The sequence below is a fragment of the Orbicella franksi genome, chromosome 13, assembly GCF_964199315.1.
Source record: "Orbicella franksi chromosome 13, jaOrbFran1.1, whole genome shotgun sequence".
Taxonomy (NCBI): Eukaryota; Metazoa; Cnidaria; class Anthozoa; order Scleractinia; family Merulinidae; genus Orbicella; species Orbicella franksi.
Window position 1 is genome coordinate 10,212,525 of NC_138157.1, and position 19,876 is coordinate 10,232,400.

The 19,876-nt window shown below is 38.7% G+C and overlaps 2 protein-coding genes across 5 annotated transcripts; one reads left to right on the top strand and one right to left on the bottom strand.

Moving 5' to 3' along the window:
• Positions 1-884: 884 nt before the first annotated feature.
• Positions 885-9,606, top strand: LOC145464744 (eukaryotic translation initiation factor 2 subunit 2-like). Its single transcript, XM_081448531.1, has 10 exons — positions 885-1,046; positions 1,140-1,314; positions 2,260-2,354; positions 3,033-3,158; positions 3,274-3,355; positions 5,930-5,997; positions 6,522-6,670; positions 6,809-6,865; positions 7,264-7,349; positions 8,172-9,606. Exons 1-10 carry the CDS (start codon positions 1,029-1,031, stop codon positions 8,345-8,347), a joined length of 1,032 nt encoding a protein of 343 aa, XP_081304657.1. The 5' UTR covers positions 885-1,028; the 3' UTR covers positions 8,348-9,606.
• A 2,462-nt stretch (positions 9,607-12,068) lies between these two features.
• Positions 12,069-19,724, bottom strand: LOC145464743 (oxidative stress-induced growth inhibitor 1-like). Of its 4 annotated transcripts, none has more exons than XM_081448529.1 (5): positions 19,538-19,724; positions 18,723-18,848; positions 14,714-14,791; positions 14,036-14,169; positions 12,069-13,390 (listed from the first exon to the last, which is right to left on the bottom strand). In XM_081448529.1, the coding sequence occupies exons 3-5, from the start codon at positions 14,757-14,759 to the stop codon at positions 12,107-12,109; spliced, it is 1,464 nt and encodes a 487-aa protein (XP_081304655.1). In that variant the 5' UTR covers positions 14,760-14,791; positions 18,723-18,848; positions 19,538-19,724; the 3' UTR covers positions 12,069-12,106. The 4 variants fall into 4 exon arrangements, with proteins under 4 accessions (XP_081304655.1, XP_081304653.1, XP_081304656.1 ...); XM_081448527.1 differs by having other exon boundaries at positions 18,723-18,894; XM_081448530.1 differs by lacking the exon at positions 18,723-18,848.
• Between the last annotated feature and the right edge of the window lie 152 nt (positions 19,725-19,876).

Genomic DNA, 19,876 nt, shown 5'->3' on the forward strand with positions numbered 1-19,876 from the left:
GTCTCTTCCTTCCTACCCATGATTTTCACTCCTTGCCCTGAGGTGTTTCATCCAGACTTCCTCGGATGTCGCTTACTCAGACCTCTCAAAAGACGACTGGAGACGAGTCAGATACTGCATTGATGCATAGTGAAATACGATATGTTACTTGAAGTCTTTCATGTGAAACAATGAGGGACTTGTTGTCTTCGGAATGTATTAACAGGATTTTAGAAACGCAGCAAGACGGCCTTCAGTAAATCCGCCGTTCTCCTCTTCGTACGACACACTCGCGATATCAAAACGAAGCCGGCATCAATGAAACTAACTTCGAACGCGCAGCTGACGCAAATAACAAACTTTCTAGCCAAGCGCATGCTAACAAAGTTTTTAAAAACCTTGAAAAAACATTAACTTAAAAAAAAATGTTTTCATCGAAACAGTCACTATTTCTGTCACTGGACTATCATTTTACACTGAAGAAAAACGGTAGTTTCCTAATACTTTCAGCAAAGAACTTCTGAACAGGAAGTTGCCTGTCCTCCAAACTATTTATCAGCTCCGAAAATACTACATTTGTTCGAGTCCATTTGGGATTAACTTCGTCTTATTTTCCTGACATTACCTACTAGTTAATTATGTTTTCTTCTAGGGGACTCTTTTAAGGTTTGATTTATTATTATTATTATTATTATTATTATTATTATTATTATTATTATTCATTTTCTTTGTCACAACCTATTATTACTACTATTACATGAATGATGAAACACGAGGCTCGAGTTGCTCTCTCTTTGTTTACAAAAATGAGAATTCGAGGAATTAAACGTGAAGGCATTTTGATATTTTTTTATATCTGCTTATCTTGCGCCAAAGGCTGTGCATGTGAAACTCGCCTGTCATTCAGCGGACTGGAAACGAGTCTAGCGTTTGCTCATGCGCAGACAGGCTGACGCAACTGCATGTGGAAAATTATTCTTGTAATTCAGAGAAATTCTTGGTAATACTTTGATATAAAGGCGTTTATTTCGTTATTATTAGGCATAAAAATGGCAGAGGATGAAGCGGTAAGTATACTCTGGTTATATTTTAAATTACTATTGAAAAGGTAGATCTTATGGTCCTTTTGATGTCTTGTAATTTCACCTTGAAAATCGTAGATGTTCGATCCTACCATGAAAAAGAAGAAGAAAAAGAAGAAGGTTCCCCTAGATCTTGATGCCCTTGAAGAGCCAAATGCTCCATCTAATGTGGATGAGAAAAACGACAATCCTCCCGAAAACGAGAATCAGGACAATGTAGCGACAGAAGAAAAAGAAGACAAAGAAGATACAGGTAATCAAGATGACGACGAACTCGGAATATTATTGCGTTGTGTGAAGTGCTGAGCTAGTTGACTTTTAATCAAGATGATCGCTGACAAAACGTTTGTCACATTCACTCACTCTTTGTTGCCCCAAAATTGGAGACGAGACCGGTATAATTTCACGTAGTCATAGGAGAGTTTTCGACACATAGGCATGTAGCGGACATGCGTAAGCTTATATTAAATGCTTGCATAGGGCTTACTTTTTAAGCTTACAATGCTTCTGCGTTTAGTTACTGTATGTAAACGGGAAGCAGATAGGTACTTGTAGTAATTCTCACGCAACAAGACTAAAACATGTGTCAAGCTATCTGGTGAAACATGGCTGAATGCAAATTTTCGCTTTAAACATTGCTAAATGTATTGTATACAGCCATGTATGATTGAGGAATTTTTAATTTTTCTTCCAAAACTGAGCAAAGAGAACATGAAATGCTTGGGCGTTAAGTGTCATTGGGGTGTAGTGGGAGAGAGGCTCCATCTTAATAATCCCCCTTCCACGGCGGGATGCCAACCTAAACAAAAATGAAATCCAGGAGATTGCCAATTTTACCTTCTCTACCCTAAAAGAACGTTGTTAAAAGTAGAGCTCCTCTGACTCAGCCACAAAATGGGTCAAATATTCCAAAAAATCAGACAAAATAAGGGCGTTCCTTCAAATCCGGGAGATTTGGTGACCTGTATGGGAGACCGGGAGATTAGGTCTGTATCCAGGAGACTCCTGGATAATGCGGGAGAGTTAGCTTAGATACCATTGTCTGGTACCTCCTGGCAAACTGAACCCCATTGTGAACTGAGTTCTTTTGTGGGCAGTAAATTTTTGTGAATTTAGTTGCAAGATCTTGTTAATATAATCCGCCATGCTCTGTAAACATATTATAAACTATAAGTGTAAAATTTGGTTGTTACAACAGACATCTTGGACCTTGATGACTTTTCTGGAATGAAGAAAAAGAAAAAGAAGAAAAAGAAACCGTACGATATGGAGAGTCTTGAAGATGCACTCCCAGTAAGTGATTATTAATAGTATTGATTTGCTTTCCAAAAGCTGATGTAATAATAATTATTATCATAGGATATATATAACATGTACAAAACAGTATAGGCATTTTGATTTCACTTGAATGTAGAGATGATGTAATTGCCTTGCAATGATCTTGTGCGTTTATAAACTTTCATGAGCAAGGCTGATGTAAAAATGTTGCAATAGGCCAATTCTAAGTAGCCCTTTATACTGTACCTCTGTTTCTAAATGTGCCCTTGTGGAAAATTGTTCGTCTGAAAGTGACCTTGATTTGTATGAAAATGAACAGACAGGTGAGATGTAATTTGATGTGAATGGTTTTGTGCAAAGATTCATTTGACACAGTGGCAAGAGGCATTCAGAATGGCCTTTTACATGTAGATGCTTTTCGCAGCTAAGAAAGTACAAATGTACAATACTGTAATGTTACAAAGATTGCAGTGAAGCAAGTATGCTGTTCCAGTCATTGCCCTGATCATACCAAATATGATTGAAGTATGAAGTATTTCTGTCTTCTAATAATGGTTGAATTCAAAATTTAACAGAAGGAGAAGGACTGGCTGTAGTAATAATATTAATGCCTTCCTATAGAGGGGAAAGTAGACGATAGTCTTTTTGTATGTGGTAAATTTTCTGCTTTTTCAACTTTGTTGCCCCTCTCAGGATGCTTCCACTGACAACAAAACTGAAGAAAGCGGAGGACAAGAGGGTGAAAAGGAGTCTACAGCTGAAGCTGTGGATGACTTAGACTTTAGTTTTTCCACAAAAAAGAAGAAGAAAAAGAAGAAGGTGTGTTTCTAGTGGTGCAGTGCATTTGTTTCCATCAGTTTACTCTTTTCTTGTTGTTCTAATCAGCAGTTTCGTAAACATTGTTAGTTTTAACTTGGGTTAAATCTTTTAACAGGTTCTGGTTGACGAGCCAGATCTGGCTGACAGTGGAGACACTAAGGTTTTGGAAAATGGTGCAGATTCTGATATGGATGATGGTATGGACAGAATAGTGTATATTAGAAATATTTGTTATTGTGTTTCCTTAGGCTTTGTTAACAGGTACAGAGTGTAACATACATGTACTGAGTTAAGCCTAGTGACCCATCGTACTGGTTTTCAACCTCGTTCCCAGGGTCTCTCATCTTACTGCCCCCTGGAGCGAGCGAAGAGAGACGTGTCTGGGAGATGACAGTTAAATGATTGAAGGGATGGGCAGCCTAGTAGGAATTTTGTCTATATACTTAGCCTACGGGAGTGCGGGATGTGTTGTCACCAAAGTAAACCAAGAACGATATGATGTTCTGCGGCAATGTCCGACAGTTATATTCTGCAAATGCTGAGGAAAACTTGTCAATCATCTGATAGCGGAAATCCAAGTCGCTGAGGGTTGTATGGTTCAGTGAAGGACGTTACATATTGTAAAAATCTCCTCAAGAAGGCGAATGGAGAATTGCACACTGCAGCCGAGGCTGTGTATCGAAGATCTTTGACTCATCTTTACCTCAGAATGAAGTGTAGGTCTTGTGAACGGCAATTAAATAATTTTAGAGAATTCAGGACCTGTTAATTGATCACTTTGAAAGGAGCGAAAGGGTGAAAAGATTTATTGAAGTTTCACCGTGCGGCCGGCGCCCCAAACTTTGCAGAGCGTGAAGGATAATACAACAAACTCGTCGTGTCTGCATTTCGCCGTCGTTGCTGATAAACTGGATTTATCTTCAACCAAAAGGAGACGAGAAAAAGAAAAAATAATTTTAATTGTGTCATTAATAAATTAGTGTATGTGACTCCAATGGTTCGTGACAATTGTGCACATCCTCATTTAATTTTTGATCTCTCAACCTCTCTTTGCTTCACATGTGTTTCTGAGGGGCACATTTTATGCCATGTTATGAGAAGAAATGGAAATGATTAGTAGAACGGAGTCGTTTGATTGTGTTACAGCATTTTTAGAGGTCGTAGGTCTGCATGGTTTCTGCTGTTAAGTGCACGTCGCTTCTCAGAGTTTGACACCTCTGTAATTTGCCATGCCGTGCTTATACTTTGTTTAGGTTTGTTTCTATTGCAGCATATGTTGTAAGGCTCTAAGTATTGGCTCTCCAGAGACAAAGATTAGAATAGTCTGTGAACATATTGCTTACTTGCATTTGATATTGTGGTGCTGCAGGTGACTTCGGGCCTGCCTATTTGATTAGAACTGTTTGCAAAGTGTGTTGCACGAATATCATATTTATCTTTGTCCAGCTTTTCTTCCGAGACTGCTGTAGCTTTACTTTGAGAAAGCTATACGTTTTCCTAGAGACATTCTTATGTTTTTTGCATCAATTTGATCGCATGCATTCAAAGGAGAAACAACAATTACTATGGGATGTAATTGAACTGCTCGATGCCCACAGTTGAAACATGAGTGACTTTCCATAAATCCAGTGGGTAAGATGGCAACACTGAAAATCACGACCACTAAATTGCCTCGAGATAGACTTGCTTAACCTTTAGGTAAATGTTGGAATAGATATTACTCGAAATTTCAGCCTGAAAGCTAACTATTGATAAATGCCACGGATAATGGCAGTTGCAGCGCGATACTTTGAATTCAATAAAGCTCAATACGACAAATTGCTGATCACAGAGGACCCTTCCCTGATGTTCTCAATTGTCAAAGTGGCACATGACCAGACCCAACCAGGGTCTCTCGACGCTCGCTCCAGAGACCCTGGGAACGAGGTTGACTGGTTTTCAGCTGTAGTTTCTGTCGCAGGAGGTGACGAGGAATTTTTGTTCTCCTCCCTGGATGGGATGCTAGTCCTACCTAGGGTTTCTCCCTAGCAGTTAATCAGTTGGTACCCATTTTTACTTCTGGTGTGAGAGAACATGACACAATTATCTACCCAGGGTTCAAACTTATAAGCTCCTCAACCTGGAGTCTAGCACAGTAAACATTAGGCAACTGTACATTCCAAACTAAGGATGGTATAAAAACAAACAGACTGATTTTGAATGATTTTATTTCTATGGTTCATTGATTCAGTTTACAACACATAATGAGGTTTGAGCTTTTCAATCCATAATGATGTGGCTAAGATTTCCATTGGGCCAGTCACCATTTTTCGTGAGAGACCTGGAACAAAATTTTCATCCCCAATCTCTTGCAACACCTTGAATGTGGGGCTACATGTACCAAGCTTCGAGTTTACAAGCTGGTGGATGCAGTACACAGAAAGAGAACATGATAAACTAGTGCTCAAAACAAGATTTTATTTCAATTACTTCACTCGTTATAGTGGCACCGATACTCAAGGTAGTCAGGAATTTATTCCAAACTTTTCATTTTGACAGTTCGATATGGTTTAAGTATGGAATGATTGTACGTGCGTAACCTAAAAGCCGTTCATTATCCTTTACCAAGTGACTGCCTGCCAAAATCCAGCCAGCAGTCACCTCTTTCTCAGCCAGCGAATTTTGCTGGTAGCTGCTGGTTAGTGACAATCTGTCTGCTCCGAATGTAAAGCTGCATACTTCTAACCTTTGTGGAAACCTTGACTGTATATCAATTTTCTAACTTTGTTTAGGAGATATGTTAGATGATAATGATGAAAATGGCCCAGCATGGGGTGACAGAGATTATACATATGAAGAGGTGTGTATTTGTGTTAAAATTTCCTTTGTAGCATTTTTGCGTTATTGCAGGACAAAGCACTACATCTGAACAGCAAATTTAAACTGTAACCATGTTGAGAGTAATGGAAATTGGAGGATAGTTCTCTTTTATGATCTGTTTATGATCAAGATTTACACTGTCGCTAAAAATTGGTGCGCTTAATGAATGAGTAAATCAGTGTTGTGCTAATAATGTTTCTTTTGTTTTTCACTTAATTTTCTTTATATTTTAATTGTTAAATTTGTTCACTTGTAACTGCTCTAAAATGCATTGTTTGTTTTAGTTTTTTGTTAAAAGTTTAATGATAACTTGTAGTTCTGTTTCTTAGAATTCTGTTGTTTAGGAAATAACAGATGTAGAATCTCTCACTAGAAACTAATCATATCGTAACCCGGAAATATAAAACATTTCATGTACGTTAGAGGTAGATGTGAAATGGTTTTATTATATGACTGTGTACTTTGGGTGTTGACTCATTTTTTTTTTTTTTGTAATATATGCAGTTGTTAACAAGAGTGTTTGATATAATGCGAGCCAAGAACCCTGAAATGGTTACTGGAGAGAAAAAGAAGTTTGTCATGAAACCTCCTCAAGTTGTCAGGATAGGAACAAAAAAGACATCATTTGCCAACTTCACGGACATCTGTAAAATGTATGTCAATGACAGCTCTGTTCAGTGCAACATAATTAGATAATAAATTTACAAGGAAAGTGTGTAGGGTTACCCATTCAAATTTTATTAATTTTTGTTAACAACGCCACTTTGTGCCACTTTGCGTTATTTTTGCAGCTTACACAGACAACCGAAACATCTTTTAGCATTTCTTATGGCAGAGTTGGGAACAAGGTATGTGTTATTACATGTAACTGCAAAATGTTGAGTAGTAAGTCAATACATACATTGTACATGTACTTGTATATATATGTGATAGCAATTTGACTGCTTGTCATCAAGGTTTAGCCAAACTGACCAGATAACAGAAGAAGGTGGTCATAATGATTTGTTTTGAGATTGCCTCCCCCATTGTTGTCTTTTGATGATTTTTTAATTTTAGTCATCTTTACTGCACTTGCCATCCATAATACACAGTTGTTCAGTTGTAGGCTTCTGAAAATAGTAGCCCAGTGCTCTCAGTTAGGAAGTATCTTCATTCAGTGTGGAATTCCAGTTTACAATAATTATTCAGTTTTTGAGACTTTCTTAGCTTGTGCTTGACTGTTGTTGTCTGTATTTTACTTTTGCAGTGGTTCAATTGACGGAAACAATCAACTTATCATCAAAGGTCGTTTTCAACAAAAACAGATTGAAAATGTGCTTAGAAGATACATCAGTAAGTAATGTTTGCGTTGTTTTTAGTTTGAACCCAGGAAAATGGCGAGGCTTGTTCTCAAAAGAACTGTTGTTGGTGGCAGTCAAGTGGCATGAAGACACCAACAACAGTTCTTTTCAGAACTACATGTACCCTCACCAGGCTTTTAACAGATGGGCATCCAGGCATCCTGTGGATGGCCACATATTAAATAAAATAATTTTATTTTTTTTCCTTTGTGGCCCTATAAATTGTTCATTTGAGCAGGCCCTATAAAATTATTATAGCACATTTTGGATGCCCACTTTTCAAATCCTGGCTTAAAGCCAGACCCTTACTCAAATGATTACACTATTATGAACTGCTGTTTTTAAGTCAGCTGTTATCTGAAAGTTGATATTCTTCTGATAGCTTAGCCAGTATCTTCTGGTGTTGCACCCAGAAAAAAAAAGAAAACTCACACACAGTAAATGTGAATTGTGCCATTAGTCCACCATTAGTTGACCTAACTCAGGCTCCACATTCCATTACTAGATGCTCTTTTAGCTTGTGGAGTACAATCCATCTCCTATTTGGGATGGGATTTTTTTATGTACATGAGAAGCCAAATGAACATCTAGGAAGGATCAAGCTATATTATATGAAGCCACCCACCAGTACCCGTAAGGGCTTTCACACCCATACAATAATTGCCTTATGAAGTAGTTGTGTTCAGAATTTATCAAAAAGATTTTTTTACATTTAATTCTCCTGTCTGCTTTGGGGTGGCAGTTAGACCGGTTGGGTAGATTTAGTGATTGATTTTGTATCAACCTAATGCTGCTTTCTTTATTTGTCCAACAGAGGAGTATGTAACATGTCACACATGTCGATCTCCAGATACCATTCTTCAGAAAGAGACAAGGTTATTTTTCATTCAGTGTGAAACATGTGGATCACGACGATCGGTAGCGAGTATCAAATCAGGCTTCCAGGCCATCACACAGAAGAGAGCACAACTGAAAAGCAAGCAGCAGTGAATTACATCTTTGACATGACTGCAGCTGTTAGATTTACTTGAATGTCGACAAATCATAGTACCGCAGGACATGGTGGTCTGTGATTCTTTGAACTAACTAAGAATCACGTTAGCTTGAACGAAGATGGATGGCAAATTGTGAAGAGAATCAAGATTGATGGTGAAAGATTACTTTTTAAAATTTAAAACTGGAACTATTGAAAACATTAGAAATGACTTTGTAAATTTTGTGTGCAGATGTAAGGTGTTCATGTACATACAAAGTGCAAATTTTTCTTTTCTTTAGTGGTTTCACTCATAAGTATACACTTGTATCAAGTGCTTGTGTACTCAGAGTTGCTGAAAAATAGAAGTATGTGATTGTAGAACTGTGTGAAAAAAAATTCAATATTATATTCGTTGTTGTGTCCATTTGTTTTAACAAAGCTGTGTTAGTAAACTTTGTAACAAGTTGGTTTCTACAGGTATATGTAATTATTATCAAGATCTCCTTACGACATTTATTGTCAAATAACATTTTGGGCTCATTCTTTAGATAGGAATCGTACCTGAAGTGAAGTAAATAAATTGTAGTGCAATCTGTAAGTTACAAAGTAAGACCTTGCTTACTTTCTCCATTTCTGGATTTCAGATTGTTTTTCTTTTTTTGCTTGCTTGAGTAAGCACTGACAAAACTGGTTGGTAGGCTTTTTCCAGGTTCCTACTGTGATCCAGTTTAGTCAACTTAGTGCATTGCTCTACTCTGGAAAACCTCTCCCTTGCCAAAAAAAGTCACTAAATCCTCAGAGACAAAAAGTCCTTTGATATGGGCTGTAAAACCCCAAAATAAAATAAACCCTTGAGCTTTTCTCCTAGAAAAGAAATAAGCCCAAGACTTATAACCATCCAAATTTTACAGTATTTGCCAGTCAAGTTCTATACTAGGTAACCAGGCTATGAAAATAAAACAACACTGTTTGGGAAGAGCTTGTGTGGCAGTCATTCTGAAATGTTAAGATGGCTTGGCTGGCAAGAGGACTGGAACTGTAAGAAAGCAATTTTCCTGGAGTTCCAAACAGACCTCACATTAGCCAGACCACTTGCATCTACTTATAATCCAAAATGCCGCCATGGCAACATAACGCTGTAAGTTATTATTAAGGTACGATCAACTTTTATTCATCCTTCAATTGATGTCAGAGCTCCTTATGCCCAACATAACTGAGTAGTGTGTACTGCGAGGTATTTTTCTCGATACTCAATAAATCTCGTGATACCAAATTTGTTTGTAAATTTTGTATCTTAATTAGCTCTTTGAATCATGAGGCAAGATTTTGCTCATCCAAGCATTTTTTTCATTTTGAAAACTATTTTGTGGTTCAGTAGAAAACTTTTTTTTTCTAACACAAAGGAGAGAGGGATTTGCTCACCAGGGAATTGGAAAGGCAACCATGTCAGGGTCCTGAATATTTGAGTGGCTTTGTGAGTAAGGCTCAGCTTGATTTAGACAGATGACTTTTTCCTTTAACTTGTGCAACACAATTGTGAAATGGCTTGGGTTTCTAACCACCTGTACTTCTTTACTGCACATGTACACACGTGTGCAACTCATGGTAAAACACAATCTCATTCCCAGAGTCTTTGTTCCCCTTGACCAGCGGTCGGAAAACGAGAGCTCTGGGAGCAACCATTTCAGGCATGCGCCATAGATGCAGACTGCGCAGTGAAACCGGATAGGCAGAATCACCAGAATTCAGTTATTTCAAAATGGTAAGGGGAACAAAGGCTCTGGGAACAAGATCGGGTAAAACATAATGAACAGTTACAACGGTTTTAGCTAGAATGAGCAGCCTGTGTCTAAATTTTATTGGCCCTTGGAGGTACCAATGCATTAAAAACTCTTTCCATATGAACAGTATTAATTTAATCGTAGGGCTGAATTTACAGACTTTGCCGAATACAAAAAATTTATAACAAATTGTTTGGAGTAATCAACCTAGGCCTACAACTTGCTTGAGAAGTTGTAGGTTTGATTTAAATGGAACTATTTGTATTTTAACCTTGTCAAATGCAGGGAAGTTCCACTGTCTAAATCAACCCTAGGATACACCTTTCTCGATATTCTGGAAAGGACAAGTAGCCAGTATGTATACTCCACCCAGTGACACCACCAGGGTATCAAGTTATGCCAAGTAAAATTGATGTACATTGTAACTCAACCTCATTCCCAGGGTCCCAGGGTCTCTCATCCTGAGAGACCCTGGGAACAAGGTTGGGTGCAGTGCCTTCCATGTGCCTTAACAGCTATACATCTAACTGTGCTACAGCTGGGCTGAACAGCACAGTAACAACTACAACTGTGCTGAACAATGCTGATACATAAACATGCCAAGTTTCACCCTTAAATGGTATGTTAAGCATGCCTATTAGTCAGTGCATAGGGGGTCCCTCCATCCTAAGCAGAGGGAGATCAGAATGCAGTTAAGAGTGCAAAAGGGAGGTTGAACCCTTGGGGAGGGGGGGACTCCCACATGAAAAAGACAGGGGTGCTCATCATACCTTTTGGGGTTAAAAAAGCAGTTTTGGTACATCTTAGGGTGTTAAGTCTCAAAAGGTTCACAGCGGGAGCTTTCGCAGTACCTTTTAGGGTATTGAGCCAAAAAAATATGACAGGAGATAATGTGTTATGTAGGAATTGTTACCTCTTGGAGGAGAAAAAAAATTCAAGCCACGCTCACAAAACAGGATTTTGGTACCTCTTAGGGGTTCTTTACAAAATTTCCAACGAGCACTCAGTCCTTTTTATATGGGAGTTCCCCTCCCTACCCCGGGGGTAGAACTATTGAAAATCATCTTAATACAACAATAAGTAGTGACAAATCCAGTAATTTATTGACAAGTGTGACTGTGCCAAGCAATACATGACTGCTATAAATAATGACTGACATCTTTGAGCTCTTTTGTCTGCGATGAGTACTACAGACTACTACTAGTACTACTACTCCTCGACCCCCCCCCCCTCCCCCCGGGAATTTTCTTTTCGTTTTTTTTTTTTTTGAGTGGAAAAACATTAAATTTTATGCTACCTGGCTAGCAATGGGATAAAATTATTTACAGTAAACTTATTTTCCATGAATAGATTTTGATACTGAAAATTACACAAAATGATCAAAATAATAAAAGATGAGAAATTTGATACTCAAAGCTTAATGACCTATGAACTTGAAATAAACTCAAAGAAGTGTCTAGAAAGGCAAGTGTTGGAGAACTGTTATATTCCTTGTTTTCTTTTTCCACAAAAAGTGTTGTTGCTACAAAAAACCTCAAGACTGAAAAGCTCTAGTGGGGTATTCAATATTAAAGTTAGCCATCATGAAATAAGAGTTACAATTTCATGCAGAGTATATAATTATAAAGGCTAACAAACTAGTAATTAGACTATTTTGAATATCTATTTTTAAGGACAGACTGCCCCTTCCAAATGTATAATTTACGACCGAAGTACATTGAGGATTAGTGGATGGTATGATTTGGAGACACTAAAAAAAGAATTCTAGGTATGATTTATATGTTAGTGAACACACTTATTGTTTATATGGTGAAAAAAATAATTAGACAGTATATAACCCTTTTCAGTTAAGACCTAACTGCCACTCCAGACAACACATTACATAAACTATATTACATTAATAGTCTTAATACTAGATACACCACCACTAATTCAGTATGTATTTTTTTATACAACAAGTATTTACTAGTAAACAGTTGACAGTTCTTTGGGCTATTCATCTTCCCTCATAAGATGATTAGCAATACCCAAAGCACCACCAATTCCAAAGCGAACAAAGTTGTCACCAATTAGAGGCCCAACTGCAAACAGCCCAGGTTCGTTCACAGCCTCGTAACTGAAAGGATTTATGTTGATTGGATTCTCTTTGCTGTCAATTTTCTTTGCGGAATTAGCTCCAAGTCCACTGATGCCATGTAAGAAAGAAAGATCTGGCATTGCACCAATTAACACAAAAACATTTGAGACCTTCTGTTTGAATAGAGTTCCATCTGCCTTCTTCAGAATGCACTCCTTGTCTTTACGGATCTCTACAAGAGCAGTTTTGGTATAAGCTGTGTACAAGGCATCCTTCCCATATGCCGTTGTTACATCGCCCTTGATCATCTGACCCACTTTATAATACTCTGGATACACCACTCCTGGCAGCTGATTGTAAATTATTTTAGGATCATTTCCATTTCTGCGAATGGCATGGATGACAGGAACACCCTTGTTCCGAAGAGCTAAGACACAATCAGCCGCTGACAATCCGGCGCCGACTACAAGACAAGGATCCATTGAAAGGGCAGGCTCACTAAGTTCTCCTAAATACCTGTCAATAACATCCATCTTATGGTAAACAAATGGAAGATTTTCACCAGGTATGCCCAAGACCTTCGGAATACTGTTTCCTGTTGCCAGAACAACATTGTACGCGTGTACAACAAACATCTCAGGCATTTCAGGTAATGCACCCCTGACACCACGGATCTCCCAGCAGCCGTCTCGAGGAATGTTCGACTCTCTGCAGCGGCAGTTGGTACAGTCACTTTGATGTAAGTGCTTGACAGACAACACCTTGGCGTCATTCCAAAAGTTTGATGCAATGTTAGTATTATTGACAAAATCCTTGTAATACTCAGCAATATGACTTGTTGTTGCCCGATCGTAGCTGTACCCATTGCTTTTCACCCCATTGGTAACAAGGCTGCATGGCTTCCTTACAGTGGAAGACCTATGAGCTCTTAGCCAATCTTGAAAATCACACCCCGGTAACTCGAGCCAGTTGTTAAGACTTAGCGTCAGTTGTGAGCCCTGCATGTGGTGCCAAGACCCGCCTGGAGGACCACTTCCCAGCACCAGATGTTTGACTGCTCGGTTTTCATTGTGGTGCCATTTGAGACATGAGCCCTGGTCTTTCCCGAGGTCAGCATTGGGACGTAGTAACTGGTCGAATAGCAGTGCAACAGGATTGAAGGAACGTCCTTCTAGGCCTTCACTCAAGTACTCTAAATCCTGAAAATAAAAAGTAACCATTCTTACATACATGTATTATATTATATTGGACTAAATAACCAAGCATAAGGGCCATGCTAGGAATATATTGGTCCAAGGTCGAGTTAGGTCCATACACAAAAGACTAAAGGCTTTATGACATACACAATTGACACAGTAACCCCTGCTGGAACCCAGACCACTCAATTCATGGTCCTTTTTGTACATATAGTACTATTACCAGTAGGATATTGTATGGTGAAATGGGTGATTCCAGAAAACATCCATACCTATACCATTTTGACATATACCATGGAATTCTGAGGACAAGGGAGGGTTCTTTGAACTGGAAATCCAAAGGCACGGAGGGCACTTTATTAGAATTCCTAAGCCATGGGTTTTTCTTTAGAGGGGAAAGACGAGAGTATGAATGCACGAGCAAACTCATGACACAGCTGACGACCATGGAAAGCAAGATACAAGACGAGCATCGATTGTTTATGTATATGTTCACGTTCATTTACAGAAGAAAACCAATAAAATCTGGGGGCAAGATGGTGGGGGGGGGGGGGGGGTTGTTAAAATGTTCGTGCTGCTTGTGGTAAGGGGTGGATATTTTCTGGAAATATCATCCAATGATTATCTAGTAACAAGGATATCACTTACACTGTCCAGCAATGATTTTCCACACTCCTCGTACAGTTTCTGGTCAAGAATGGTATTTGGGTGCTGGTGAGGAATGTAGTATGGCTCATTTCCAGATAACAGGTAAGACAAACTCAGTGCATTGGGACCATTTCCTTGAATAACAATAGGAACATATTAATTATTAAACAAATGGAATGTGGAAAGGTGCATGTTCACTGAAAACTAGTGAATAGTGACTTTTCCATTGTTGGGAGATCTTTATTTAGTTTGGATTCCTACAATGCAAAGCAACTTGAAGCCTCTGATAACCTGACACCATGATGATAAACTGCTTATTGCATTGTTCCAAAAAATATTCCCCACAATAAAGGGTTTTTGGTTTAAACCCTCTGTCCCCTCCACCCAGTTAAAACTTGAAAACCTGCATACAATTTGAGTAGAGCTAAGGCGGGTTTCTGAAATATTCTGATCTAAATACACAATGCAGATTTGCATGTCTAAAAAGGAAATTACTGTTTGTTTTGTAATTCAAATAGTTAGAGCAGCATCAAGAATATTCTTGTCACCTTTAGTAACCTCACTTGACACTGGAGTTTTCTATGATACATGTACATGTATGCATCTATTCACGTTAATAAACCTAAAAATAATTACCGTTACAGTGGCAATGATATAACATTATGATTTTTTGCTTACCGATCACGACAACCTCATATACTTCGTCATATGAAAACAAAGACATTTGAATGACAGCTAGTTCACCTTCACTGCAAACTGTTTTCAATACAAACAAATATATTGAAAAAGATCTGTTAAATTAAAAGCTTAAAATATTTCAGAAACACTTAGTTGATGGACCAACAGATTTAAGCCTTGTTTTTAAAATGAAAATGCCCAAAGCCCCCCTTGCCTGAACACATGAGTTATGTGGGAAATTTAAAAAGATGCAAAGATAGGGCAAAACAAAATAATACCACCAACAGACCGTATTCTAATTTGGCAGAATGAATCAGCAAAAATCGTTATCAACATGAAACTCATGCATGCGCTATTAGCTTCAACGCTATAAGCTAACTGTGTGAGAAATTCATTTAAGATTCAAAATAAAACTTCGTATTATAGTAGGAATTCTCTTTCCTAAGCTCACATATTAAAGTATAAGCTTACAACTTTCGATATTTCAGTTTAAAACTGATTTAAAATATGGAGTGCTTTACCTCGAAAGAAATGCATCATTAATTGATTACAACTTAGAGAACATAATTTTTAAAAACTTCAAACATGAAAACCTAAACTGTGAACTAATAGATGTTAAACCTTATAAAACGTAAGCTTAAGCTTAAGTTTGTCTATAGCGAAAATACCCCCGCACCGCGAGTCAGCTTGAAAACACACAAACTTGCAGCGCGCAGCTCTGCTCGTATTCGACCTGAGAATTTTTAGCGACGAATAACAGATAGATCACTAAACAACATTCAAGAAACATAACCTGGTGACGTTGTTAATCAAGTGAGCGAATCTTCTCCAGTTCACCGCTTACAAGTGTTATTCGAAACGTCCTCTGACAGATTTCAGCTTTTGCGGAACCACTACATTCAAACGAACTGTTATTCACCGTGTCATATTACTAGCTTACGCTCTTTCGGTGTTAGCTGCAAAGTTCGCCTACATGAAAGTGTTTTCAAAACGTACTCTTTAGTTGGAAGATCCTTTTTTTCAACACTTTTCCTACCTCGCTGTCACCGCAGTCTGTAAGCTTCGACGACGACAAGTGTAAAAGGACATAATGAGCTAGCGCAGACAATTTTGTAACGCGTGAATTCTCCACACATTCCACTCTATTGTTTTGGTGTTTTTCACGTGTTCGGAGTTTTACTGGTTTCCTCTAGAGGTGACAGCTTGACATCGAAGGCGTGACAAAGGTGTTTCGACAAGAACAAAAAAGTTCTTTCCGAAGTTACCTGCAAGGTTATACACCCTTACTGAATTTTGTTATCACTGTTAGTAAATCAATATCGAAGCTTTGGTGCGTTTCTTGCAATCTCGTTCCCAGATTTCCATACATTTACGCGAGCAAATTCGCGAGCAACACGTCTCAATATAGGTTGTTTTATGGTTACTGATCGTTACAGACTGACAATCTCACAGTTCTAAAAATTGGATAGGCTACAGATCTCGAGCTCCGTACTTTAAGAACTAGGCGTCGGTCTTCCCATAACTGAAACTCGGGAAGTTGAAAGATCTTGACGTTTTTAATAATAATTGCGTATGGAGGCTTCGGTTCATAGGCTATTGTCTTAAAATTTGCGTTTTGTTATTAGCAGTACCTATAGACAGATTCGGCAAACGTGTTGCCACCCAATAAATATAGTTAATGATTGGAATAATTTATCTGAAGACGTTGCGGAGGCACAAACGTTTTCAGGATTATTTTAGGAGACAAACTCGAAAGGGTTGTTGTCCATGTTGTCTCCTTTTCACCTTTCATTTCATTTCATTTGAATTTGAATTTGAATTGTGGAAAAACAGTTATGTTATGTTATGTAATTCAGGTCATATGATGATTCATTTGGGAGGTTGCAATTGTTCTGTTTGTACATATTCTCAGCTATCAGCTGCGAGTTTTTCCAGTACAACGCCGATTTATATATTCTGGAAACGTATAGACTTAAGTTTTCTTACCGTTTCATTAAGAAGGATTTTCAAACTAATATGCAAGCGCAATCAGGCTACCGTTTTTCAACTTGAAACTTATTTCCCTAAGAACTAGTTGAGTTCTTTGCTGATCAATATCTTTTTTAATCAACTTATTCACTGAATACCGTTGACACTGAAAACAATGAAATTGTTAACCAATTATCTTTTCAGGTCGTGGCTCATTAAAGGCTGTCTTTGATCTTTTCGTCCTGTTGTGAGTTTTGCTACTTGATTTAGTTTTAGAAGTTGTTGGGTCTATATATTCCGATTAGTTTTCAGAAAATGGGGCCATATGGTTAGATTTCGTCAATAAAATCTGATCAGAGTGGATGGAATTAACAATGTAGAGATAATCTTGCAATGCACTATAGCATCTTATTCAAGGGGGTGTAGATATACTCCTAATGTCCCTCTGATGGGCCACTGGGCTCCACTGCAGACTTACCCGCCTTAACTTATATCGTAAATTTGAAGAACACGATAATTTATTTAATAGAGTCCGGCGAACCTCAGCTCCACTGACGCTCCCTCCCCCCCCCCCCCCCCTACCCCGCTTACAACGGCCACCTCTTTACAGCAGCAGCCCCTTCAGTTTTCGGTCCCGGCGGACACTCCATGGCATTCACTTTTCGTATCAGAATTAGTAGCAATTATACCCACACCGTTCACAATAAACATAAAAAGTATTAACGGTCAACGAAGACGAATCAATAAAGGCAACCTTATTTCAACACAGGGCCGTAACACGAGCGCAACCATCTCACGGGCTACAATTGTCCAAGCAGATCAGTGATTTAGAAGACTGGTCGAAAATACTATTTCAACGAGCACTACTAACAGACAGAAACGCCTGATCTGTCCTTTACTAAGGAAATTTTGATGTTTTCTGATTTAATTAGTATAAAGATTGTTTCAACTGAGCAGGATATAGAGACTGATGAGCAGTAGAGATATAAAATGCTTTTTAACTGGGTTTGAAACTTTGCAGATCATAAAAATGAAAGTAATATGATTTAATACTGAAACTGTCTTTCATTCTTGATTACCAATGGGTGTTTCTGACTAATTTCGATCAGAATGAAAGAACTCAGTACTAAAGCTCCTCACTAAAGCTCCGTGGCGGATCCAGACCGAGCTTGAGCTTAAAAGGAGAGGGGTGGGGGTTGTTTTGCTTGCCCTGCCGGCTTTTCTTCCTTCTGCAATTTTGGAAAAAATAAAGGGGGGCCCTCCTCTAGATCCGCCACTGAAGCTTACATGGGTTTACATGATTTACGCTACGGTAACTTAGCAGCAACCTCGACGTTGATGGACAGCCACCAGCTAGTCGCATATAATTCGATCTGATTTCAGTACCGTGTAAGTCCCCGCCGTACGCTTTACCCAGCCAACGGCTAAAGTTGAAAACTAGCTGGTGAATGTCCATCCTTTTAGATTAAACCAGCTTTTTAATATCTACTTCGCACTAAGCGCAGGATCAAGGGATCGCGTCGCATATAATTCGGTCTGATTTCAGTACCAAGTAAGTCCCCGCCGTACGCTGTACCCAGTCAACGGCTAAAGGCGACGCGATCCCTTGATCCTGCGCTTAGTACGAAGTAGATATTAAAAAGCTGGTTTAATTTAAAAGGGCACAGATCAAAGCTGTCAGCCACTGAAAAACGGAATAACATCTGACTGAGAGTGACGCATGCTTGTCGTGGGAGACAAAACTTCGAGTCTTCGTGTAGAGCTGAACCTTACTGCCAAGCACGTTCCAATCAGTTCAGTTGCAAAGAGCTACCTTTAAGCAGCATTTCTGAAGTGTTTACAACGAATTTAAGGTCCAAACTGAAAACTGCTGGAGGGGAAATACATATTTGACCAAACCCGAAGCAGTTATGATAAATGTTATGTTTTGTTGACTCGGCGAGAACCCTTTTGCTATTAAATATTTCAGTTTACCCTTGAAAACGTTAAATTGTGGCAGCAACACAATATAAAATATAACTTGAACGTTCACCAGTCTTACATTTGTTGTACACCGGACTTGAGGGTTACTTGACTCTATACTTCACTAACTCTCTGATCCTCTGTCTTTGACCGTGTTTTCAAAAGGCACACTTCTTCGTCGTCACTGATCCGTTTATCAAAACAACTGGCAAAATAGAGTATAGGTTTGATTTCACTTTCCAACCAGTCAGCTATAATTAAACAAAGTGTAATTTTAGAGAATTGCACGTCTTGGAAATACGTGGATGGACTCCTTAATAAGAAATCGTATATAAGCGGCTCGAGGTGTCTCCGGCAGGAATACACTGTTTGATATGATGTTTACGTCAAAACACTCGAAGCAAGTTGCAAAGAATATCAGTAGCCGCCATTTTGAAATATCTGCTGGGTCGTTATGTTTTTGGAGAGATCGTTGTACTATCATTTGCTTTCTACGGACAAGAAATATCTCGAGTTCTTTCGAATAATTACTTTCTGTGCATCAGTAACATCCCTCCAGGAAAAACTGTTCCGCCTTACGCAACGAAAAATGTTTCAGCTGGTGTTTTATGCGTTCCTAGATGCCTGATTGTGCACACAACTGAGAAAATTATCTGCAGAATTTCATTTCACTCCGCAGCCGTTAAAAAAAAGCAGGCTCCCAGTTTATGTTTTCTCTGGATTATTAAGACGCATACCGGTGCTGTCATCTTCTCGGCATCCCGTTAACCCTCCTAATTGATGTTGCGAGTAGTTACAAACGTTTTTAGTCCATACTTACTAGTAAGCAGGGCTATCCTAACTCTTTGACTTAAATTAGAACATATATTTAGGAAGATCAGAGATGCAACTAACCTCACTCGGTTTGCCCGTGTTACAAACCACTGGCCCCGGCACACTGACTAAACCGCAAATCGTGCAGACTGAGAGACTGAGACAATTGTGCGTGCGGGGAATGCTCGGAATTTGTTGAGTCATTACCTGTTTTTAAGCCGTAAGGGCAAATATCGTATATATATCAACCGTGTCGCTTCAATATAATTCAAACAAAAGGCAAATAAAGCAGCTTTGCGACTGACAGCTCATTAGTGAGTGCTTACACGCTAGTATTGAAGAGCGCAATTTGAACACTTGAGATGTTCCTTGACTACTGTGACAGTCAGGTCCAGGGCTCTTGCGATTTAGTTTTAACCA

Bases quoted from the DNA above. Each gene is read 5' to 3' on its own strand.
- LOC145464744 (XM_081448531.1), top strand. The intron at 2,355-3,032 runs GTAAGTGATTAT...TGCCCCTCTCAG, and splicing joins GTCTTGAAGATGCACTCCCA to GATGCTTCCACTGACAACAA. The intron at 3,159-3,273 runs GTGTGTTTCTAG...ATCTTTTAACAG, and splicing joins AGAAGAAGAAAAAGAAGAAG to GTTCTGGTTGACGAGCCAGA.
- LOC145464743 (XM_081448530.1), bottom strand. From the start codon at position 14,759: ATGTCTTTGTTTTCATATGACGAAGTATATGAGGTTGTCGTGATCG. The intron at 14,170-14,713 runs GTAAGCAAAAAA...TTGTTATTCAAG, and splicing joins ATATGAGGTTGTCGTGATCG to GAAATGGTCCCAATGCACTG. The intron at 13,391-14,035 runs GTAAGTGATATC...TTTTATTTTCAG, and splicing joins GAAAATCATTGCTGGACAGT to GATTTAGAGTACTTGAGTGA.